General features: G+C 37.1%; 1 protein-coding gene across 1 annotated transcript; it reads right to left on the reverse strand.

Moving 5' to 3' along the window:
- Nucleotides 1-3,970: 3,970 nt before the first annotated feature.
- On the reverse strand, nt 3,971-4,903 carry LOC311606855 (olfactory receptor 5AR1; the record flags this gene model as incomplete). Its single annotated transcript, XM_084798260.1, has 1 exon — nt 3,971-4,903. The coding sequence occupies one exon, from the start codon at nt 4,901-4,903 to the stop codon at nt 3,971-3,973; it is 933 nt and encodes a 310-aa protein (XP_084654386.1).
- Between the last annotated feature and the right edge of the window lie 4,990 nt (nt 4,904-9,893).

The following is a 9,893-nucleotide window of genomic DNA, read 5'->3' on the forward strand; positions in this document are numbered from 1 at the left end:
AAACGGAATATGTTAGAAATGATATATGAAAAGTCTACCCACTGTACATTGGTAATGCATGGAAAGGAACTTGTTCTAAAACTGAAAAAACATGGTAGAAGTTTGATCCTTCACTACATCAAGTTTCCAAATGTGTAATTTCGTCATGTGTGACTGTTTTAACACAGAGACTGAATAGATATGAAATACAGAGAATTCAAAGCTGTTAAGTGTTTAAAATATTTACATTTTACTTGTTTATTTACTTTATACTTTACACACATTTATTTTTATGAACTATTACTGATTGTAAAAATTGATGGGTTTCGATGCGTGTCTTTAAATCCACTCCCTCTGTTGCTCGTTCTTATCCTCCTCTTTCCTGATTTAACAGTCTCCCAATTCTATATAAGAGACTGAAAAAAATGTTATTCTGTGTTTGTGAAAATGGATTACCATCACAAGATCTAGCATTAACAAAATATAGGCTGTTGTCATTAACTAACTATATTTCTTCCAGACTTTAGTTGATCAGTATTACTGTACATTTTAGGAGGCTATTTAAAAAAAAATTAAAAGTATAATTTCAAGAATCTAACTTTGGTTTGATAACATGAGATATTATTTATGCTAACATATTTCTGTGATAAATATATCTATTTGTCATAAGCTAAGAACATGGCCATAAGATCAATTATTTCTCCCTAACTCCACTTTCACCGTTTCATGAAGTGAGCTATGTGAGCAGATGAGGCAGTTTGGTGCTACAGTGCTATTATATGTATACAGCCCAGATTCAGTCTCTAGCATAATCAATCAATATTACACAGTTGATCAATCAATCAATCAATGTTTAAACACTGATAAGTTGCAAAGATTACCACAGAACACATTAGTCTCACTTAGAAAAGAAAGAAGCTGAGTTGCTCATGTTCCTTTGGGAGTTCATATGCTTTTCTAGTCTGAGAATTTGGCCTGGATAACATTGGCTCTCTTCTGCTTCAAAAGAGGCATAGCCACTCATATATTTATGAACCTCTGGTGCATAATTAATGTTTCCCAGTTTTTAATCCTCCCTTTATATTTCTTACTTTCCCCGTGTTAAAGTACAGATGTTTCAAGTTGTTGTAGAATTATATGCACAACTCTTTTGAGGCACATTGCAGTGTTGCCATTTGTTAATATGTAATTACTTAAACATTGTTAGATTTCAGCTTCCCAGATGTTTCAGTGAGAGAGAGAGAGAGAGAGAGAGAAAGAGAGAGAGAGAGAGAGAGAGAGAGAGAGAGAGGGAGAGGGAGGGAGAGAGAGGAGAATGACTGGTGACAACCAAAACCATCTTCATTAAGAGGGGTACCTTTCTTCAGGAGAATTGGCCTTAGACAGTTCTCATTTAGTTACAGGTGAAATTGTCCTGGAGGGTGGTGAGTCTAGGAATGGTGTATGAAGAAGAGATGACAGATGTGCAATATTTGATAGCTTTTTGGCTCAAGCTTTGAAGCCTTATCCTTCATAATATTCATCTCAACCATGGAAAAATGCACTGTTATTTTGTAAATAAATGTACAACTTTGTGATTCTTTATCATGAGTTTTCCTGTCATAAAAGATATTTGCATTTATCATATTTCCCTAGGAGGATAGAACTTGTGTGCATCTACAAGTGGATTTGTAGAGCTTGGGAAACAGGGGCTTGAATAAGCAAGAATTTATGCAAAGCAAAAATTTCCTGCTCTAATACAGCCCCTTTAAACATAGACCTGTGGAGGGTAGAGAGGAGTAAGAGTGTATGTGACATGTTTCAGAGAACACTGACTCTATTCTCTACTGTGCACAAGGTATTTACTCCTTTCTTTTGAAGGGATGAATTCCATGTCTTTAAATCTTACCAGATAAAGAAGGTGCATTTCAGCTTCACCATGAAGCTCTCACCACCACATTCACCCCAAACAACTGTTTCCGACATTGTACCTCATCTGGCTACTATAAATTCCCTGACTCATTTTCTTCTCTTCAACTTTTTGGCTCAAGCTTTGAAGATGACTCAAATGCCTTATCCTTTATAATATTTTTCTCATCTCTGGAAAAATGTATTGTTATTTTGTGAATCAATGTAGAACTTTATGATTCTTTCTTAATATTTATCATTAGTTTTCCAGTGATACAAGATATTTACATTTATTGCATTTCCCTTGGAGGATAAAAGCTATAAAATTAGGTGTGCACCTTATATTTTCCATCAATCTTACCTATAAATTGTTTGAAACATTCTTACCTGAGGTCATACTGTGCACGTTTAGGGCAAGTGCTATTGAATCTCAACTTTATGTCACTTCGATATATCTACTCATACCCACTTCATTCTATTTTGGCTTATTGCTATTAAGGAAATGATATAAACTCTTTTTTGATTAAAAATGCCAATGTTGGGCTGGAGAGATGGCTCAGCAGTTAAGAGCACTGACTGCTTTTCCAGAGGTCATGAGTTCAATTCCCAGGAACCGCATGGTGACTCATAAAAAAATACCAATGATTATAAATTGTACAACCTATTATGGAGAATATGATTGATATATTTACCATTTTCATGATTATTGTAAAAAAGCTCAATATGTGAAAAAGATCTCAGTCTTTTCAAACATAAGGAATGTATTGACCTATTAATTATGCAAACTGATAGTGTAAATGAAATATGAATATGGTATTATTTCTATTGATAAAGAAACTGAAGTACATAAATAACAGAAGATTTAACTGACAGAGCTGGTATAACTGGGATCAAAACTGTGATGATTGAATTTATATCCACAATTTTATTGTACTTAGAGCTTTATGGAAATACTTCCTCCTGCAACTGCAGCACGAAAAGAAAAAAAGTCCGTCTTCAGTTTATTATCACACATAGAGGTAGGCAGCTTACAAATCAAAAAGAAGTATAAGTAATCGATGCTTATTAAACATTTTTATGTGATGGAAAACTAATAAAGGATGATGTATGAGCCTTAAAATGCTTTACGGTTTCCAATTTAGAGCTGAACAGTCCAATGTGCTGTTGTCTGGCTGCCCATGCTCTGCAAGCCTTGGGGATTGTCTCAGAACAAAGCAGAACGATTCCAAGATTCAGAATTAGTGAGTGTCTGTAGTGAAACACTATTTATTGTCTACAGAAGGACTAACGCACACATGGATTCACAGTGGCTGTGACTGTGCATTCAAGTCATGCACAGCATCAAGCCAGACAGAATCCCAGCAGTGATGAGGAAAGTAGGGCATAAAGTCACACTCCCAGATCGGGAGCTCTTGGCCATTAATGGCTGCTGGGGGAAGGAGGGAGGGGGTTCTTTAGGAAAGCAGCTCCTCAGAGGCTACCCGCGCCCTAGTAAATGGTCCTACATCACTGCATACATAACATCACTAAGTAGATTTAGTAATTTAAAAAAACTGTATATGAATGTTGGAGGCACAGGCAGAACAGGCAATTGGGAAGGTATTGGAGGGGAGAAAAGGGGGGTGAATTTGATCAAAACATACTACATGAAGATATAGAATTCTCAAACAACATTAAAAATTTTTAATGTCAAAAGGTAAACTAGGTCTTAGAGATATCAAATAACTTGACCAAGGTTACAGAGCTAACAAGTCGCAGACTCTGTATGTGTGTTGTTTTCTAGATAATTTATAACCCCATGGTTTGCCACGGGAAGTGTGGCTCTTGGATCAGTTTTATATTCTGTTAATTTTCACAAGTTTGTTGACTTTTGCTTTACTTTTATTATCTGTAAAATGAGATAATTTCCACCTCTCATAGTAGCTGTAGAAACTTGATGAAATTCAGATTGCAAATGGTTCTAGAAAACTCTTCCAAGTTTGAGATCTTCTTTTTTCAGTAAGGAGATGGCAACTCTGGTGACATTTTACATTAGATATATTCTGACACTGTCCTTCTTTATCTTTTATTTACCTCTAGAGATCCAGATATTAATTTCCTTCAATTATTGAGATTTCTTTCCAATCAGCTTTTTGAAAGCAGCTTTCACGTCCTTGTTCCGCAAACTGTAGATCAAGGGGTTCAGCATGGGAATGATGATGGTGTAGAACACAGACGCCCATTTGTCCTGGTCCAGTGAGTAGCTGGATGTTGGCCTCAGGTACATGAACATGACTGTGCCATAGAAGAGGGTGACACCAGTCAGGTGAGACCCACAGGTGGAAAAAGCCTTCAGACGGCCTTCGGCTGATCGCATCCTGATGATTGCAATGAGGATAAAGGCATAGGAGATGAAGATGATAAGGATGGTGCTGAACTCAATGAAGCCACACAAACTGAATAGCAGTATCTCACTAATGTAGGTATCTGAGCACGAGAGGGCCAAAAGTGGAGGAATTTCACAGAAGAAATGGTTGATGATATTGGAACCACAGTAACTGAGGCTGAAAGTGAGGGAAGTGTGGGCCACTAAACTCACTAGGCCAGCCATGTAAGAGCCAAGCATCAGAGCCAAGCAGACTTTCTTGGACATGAAAGTGCTATAGTGGAGAGGTCTGCAGATGGCCACAAAGCGGTCATAGGCCATGGCAGCCAGGACGTAGCACTCAGCATCCACAAAACCTACAAAGAAAGCAAATTGGGTGGCGCAGCTGGAGAAAGAGATAACTTTGTGCTTTGTTAGAAAATCAGCCAGCATCCTGGGAGCAATGGCTGAAGAGTAGCCCAGATCAACAAAGGAGAGGTTGCAGAGGAAAAAGTACATGGGGGTGTGAAGCTGATTGTCTGTTATGATCAAGATGATCATGCCAATATTCCCTACCACATTGACCAGGTAGACAATGAGGAAGACCACAAAAAGGATGATCTGCAGCTGAGGGTCTTGAGTGATGCCCATAAAGATAAACTCAGTTACAACTGAGTGATTTTCTTTATCCATTTCTCTAAGCAGTGTGTGTGTGTGTGTGTGTGTGTGTGTGTGTGTGTGTGTGTGTGTGTGTTTGTTAGTTAATTAGTGAGCTTAGTAAATTTTCTACCACTTAAAATACTAACAATACACTTAAACAATTATGTGGTCGTGATGTTGTAGATTTTTTTTTTATAGTAAAAGAAGAAGGCGTTGTCTGGATGATACTCAAAGCTTTATCCACTTATTCAATTCAGTCCGTGACTATTACAGTCGCTCACGTGACTTTGGTCAAGGTTTTGTGCCACTTCCAGGTGTTCAAATACACAGGAGATGTTGATCTTCATGATAGGGAAAGTTCTGCCTCTTCAGTGGCCTCCATAAGTTGACGTCCCTGAGACCCACACAACACCTGATTTTTGACCTGGTAGGTATTATTATCCACTGTATTCTGTAGCAGCAAAGATCGGTTTGGTGTTCTTCTCTCTTCCTGAAATAAAACACAGGGACAGCCATTTGCAATGTGTCATTTCTCTCCTTGATTAGATATCTGTCTATTCACCTGTGTAATCAAGGCCAGTGGGCAAACTAAACCAAATAAAATCAAACAAGACAGAGTAGAAGGTAATTTAGAAGTAGGTAATGTGTCTATATAAACCTGAAGAGAGAAATAGAATATCTGCCCATTCAGTGCTTTTCATTTTTAGAGCATAAAATTTCTTTTTAAAAAATATTATTCTAATTGAGGGTCAGGCAACTGGGTCAGCTGTTAAGAGTATTTGTTGATATCACAGAGGGTCTTAGTTTAGTTCCTAGAACCGGTATCAGGAGTCTCACAAACACCTGTAGTTCTAGGCCCTGTAGACTTCATACCCTCTCTTGACCCCTGTACGAACCTGCACTCACATGGGCATGTGCATGCTCACCTACTTATGCTCACACACAAATGCCCACACACACCTATAATTGAAAATATATTTAAAATCTGCCATAAGATTGAAAACAACATGATTAGAAAATTACGTCATTCCTGATTACACAGAGTTTTGTATTTGGTTTTAAATAATTCAATATTTAGAAAATAGTCAAATATTATTAGGGATATATAAATTAAACAGCAGTGAAATATTGATAAATACATATGAAAATGATTGAACTTTGGGTGATATACATGTGTTGAAGTAGAAGTAGTAAAATTAAAGTTTTTATCACTGTTAGTAGAAATTTAAGTGTACAAGTACTTAGTTTCTTATGAAAATAAACCTGTGAAAAGTGATTTTATAAACAATCCACAAAAAATATAAACAGATTAAGTGCCCATGCATAGGGGACAAGTTTTATAGACTACGCTGTGGTCACATGGTACAACCCTACTCAATTAAAAAGAAAAGATAAAGTTATTGGTATATTTACTATAAAGACTGGGTACAAAAGTAATACTACTCAGAGAACAAAGACATAAAAAGTGGACACCTTGAATTATCCCCATTTACAAAAATGTAGAAAATGATAGAATAATCAGTAGTGATGAAAAGCAGTTGTATGATTGTTTGATATATATATGTGTGTGTGTGTATGCATATATATATATATATATATATATATATATATATATATATATATATACATTTGTATACTGAATTTAATGTCCTTCAAGTGTATTTTATGTCAGTTACTCTTCAATGTAGCTGTCAAAAAAATCAAGAAAACAAAAGCACATTAGATGGCATCTCACTTCATTACTGCATATGAATGCATGTGTTATTTCTCAGGTCAGCCTTCTTAGGTAGTAGCAACCTTGAACGGATTTTCAAGGTCCTGTTGTAAGTTAATTAACAATCACATGGTTGTATCTTGGCTGACTTTCTAGGTTGTGTTCATTTCTTACCCTTGATGCTGTATATAGAAATTTAAAAACAATCCATTAGTAGCAGCTATAAGAAGAAGAAAAACACCACTTTAGACTTAGTTCCACAGTAAAATGGTTTCCACACAAGAGGGAGGATCTGCGTTTGAATCTTCAGGACTCACGCAAAGCCGAGCACAGTAACACATGTATGCAATCTCAGTGTTTCCAGGACGGCTGAGAGGTAGACACATGAGTCATCTGCAGCTCATGAGATAGTTAATCTGATGTGTGAGGTGCAGAGCAATAAAGAGAGACCTTGTTTTGAAGGAGGTGGAAGGCGACGACCAATACCTGAGAATGTTCTTTCACATTCATGCATGAACTGTGACAAGTATGTGTCTACTCTTATACATATTTATGCACAGGAAAAAACAGTTTAACTGTTGCTAAGATGTCACTTCTCTTCAAGAGAGGAAATAGTTTCACTGAAAGAAAGAAGTCAATTTTATACTTTTGTAGATAAAGACCCAGCTCCAGACACTGTTTCTGAATTGCAGGCATGGCAGCGAGCTGTAGTAGTTACAGGAGTAAGAGATACCTTGTAACGAGTTAAGCTGAGACCCCACCTGGCTGTGCCACTCAGTTGAACAATGTGATTAGGACATCCCTATTTCCTTATAGATTTAAGATTTTGTTCAAAGAGAGCAGATTATGAAACAATGCTTCACTCACCACAAAGCACCCTGTTTGTTCTCTTGTCTTGTGGACAGAGAAGGGGTACCATTTACTGCTATCAGTTCCCAGCACAATATCTGTCTTCATGGATTTTCACTTATTAAATTGGAGTAAAAATATCTATCTTAACAATATTGTTAGACTATACCTAAAGTGTTAGTTGCAAAGATTTTTTAATATGTTGAGTATTGAATGCATTTGAGATTGTATTCTGGGTTTAATTCTTAATTCAATATAAAATCATACTCATAAATCTTCAAAATGTATTCAATGCTTATTTCAGAATGGTGGCACATCAGCACAGCTGTCTTCACTGCTAAGGAAAGAGTATTTTAATTCTAAGGCAACTCAGTTAAATTTAAAAATGAGTAGAAAGTAGGCTGTAATATATGACTCAGCTTTGCTAAGGCAAATTAAGAGAGCATATATATGTACATTTATATGCATATACATATAAATATATATGTTCATTTATATGTGTTTCCTTTTAGTCTTAAGAAATGAATGTCCAAATCCAATGAAGAAGTGGAAGTATCAGATTGAATAATAATAAAAAAAAGAGTTGATCACATTGTTAGCCACAATAGAATTATTTAAGGAAATTCTAGATACAGCATCAGCCTGTTCAAATAAATGCCACACAAATACATTTTAGGTTAATATGCTTCATCTGAAGTAGAAGTTTCTGGAAAAGAACATGAATAAAGAATCTGGAGATGCCACTAAAGCTCTTGCAATGATTTTCTGTGAACTGTTCCTTTCAGTGTAGACTTCTGATCTACCTTTGGATGTGGGGGAGTAGAAGACCTTTAATTCTGTCATTTTCTAAATTCTAACCACTAATAACAGCTGGAAGTTAATACCAGGCCCACGTCTTGTTGCTGTTGAAATGTGGTGAAAGGATTTGGTACCAAGAAGAGCCAGTACTCAGAGGAGCATTAGTCAATGTGAGACGTCCCTAAGCAGATCCCATCCTTTCCCAGTCCTGTCCCAATAGATAGCTGACCTGTTTTTGACTGTTCGTTGCAGAATAAAACCTTCCTCTTCTTAGGTGGGTCTTGTTGAAGAAATAGTCTGCGATTAATTGAAAGGCTGTGATTTCCCCCTGCCCTTTGTTTCCGAGACACTTGTTTACACTGCTGTTGTGCCTGTGTTCGGGAGGTATTTAATTCTCAGAGTCACACATTGTTTCCCAGAAGAAACATTATGAAATGATTTTCTGCATTCATTAGAGACTCAGATATATGCATAAGTGTCATCCCCTAAGGGATTGTACTTTCCTTATCCTTTGAGATTAATGATAAAAAAATGCTCAGGTTTATTTGAAGATACGATACTATAATAATGATCTATTGCAAACACCAAATGTCATTTCATTTAATTTCTTTTTATATTTAATTTGATTTCATCATTTCATTTCACTCTTGTTGGAATACAGGAATGCATTTAATCCCATGAGACAGAGGCAAGCAGATCTCTGAGTTCAGAGCCAGTCTGGTATAGAGCAAGTTTCACATAAAGAAAAGCTTTGGTCCAGGCACGGTGATACACATAGCTTTAATCCCAGCACTCAGCAAACAGAGGCACGCAGATCTCTGAGTTCTGCTCAGGCAGTTAGGTTGAGTCAGTGACTTGAGAGGTGGTGCAGTGGAGTTTGTTAATGCCCGGCTAGTGCTCTGGTGAGGGTCCAGGGTAAATTCTCTCTGGGGTTGGATTGCGGGTGCCCTTCTTGTTCACTTTGTCTCTTGGGTGGCCAGAGCTGATAGCTCAGGCAACCGTTCAGGATTGGAAGAAGAAAAAGGAAGGAAAGGGAAAAGGAGCCCAAGGTTTCTTCTCTAGGGACTGGCTGTACTGCGGCTGAGGAGAATTTAAACTGACCACCTTTTTTCCTATGGCTGAGGCTGTAAAAGCGGCTTCTGGCTGGAAACTGCACGGGGTCGTAAAAGGAGGCGCTTTGATCTGTAGATAGGCCTCTTTACGGAGATCTCCAATAAGTTGGTGTAAACTTAGGCTTATTAGCTATAGAAGGCTGATGGCCCTGAGTCTGCTAACTTATTTGCGAATCTACAGAGAAATAAGAAGTAAGAGAGAGATAGAAAATAAACCACTCACACACATACATTCAAGAGAAGAGGATCAGGAGAAAAGGTGGATGAAGTCAGGCATCTTAACTTCAACTGAAGTTGAGCTACTTTATTTCTTCTCTTCTGTTCTCTCGCTCTCTCCCTTTCTCTCTTCTTTCTCTCCTTTTCTCTCTCTCTTTCCTTCTTTCTCTCTCCTTCCTCTCTCCTTCTCTCCTTCCTCGTTTATTGTAGAAGACCATACTTATACTTCTGAGAACAGGGAATTACCTCATAGTCAAAACAGTACAATTAATCACAAAAGCAGATGAATTCTAAAATACAACAGATTACATGCTTTAAATCTAAACATTTCTTA

Source organism: Acomys minous, assembly GCF_964271855.1.
Source record: "Acomys minous genome assembly, chromosome: 10".
Lineage (NCBI taxonomy): Eukaryota > Metazoa > Chordata > Mammalia > Rodentia > Muridae > Acomys > Acomys minous.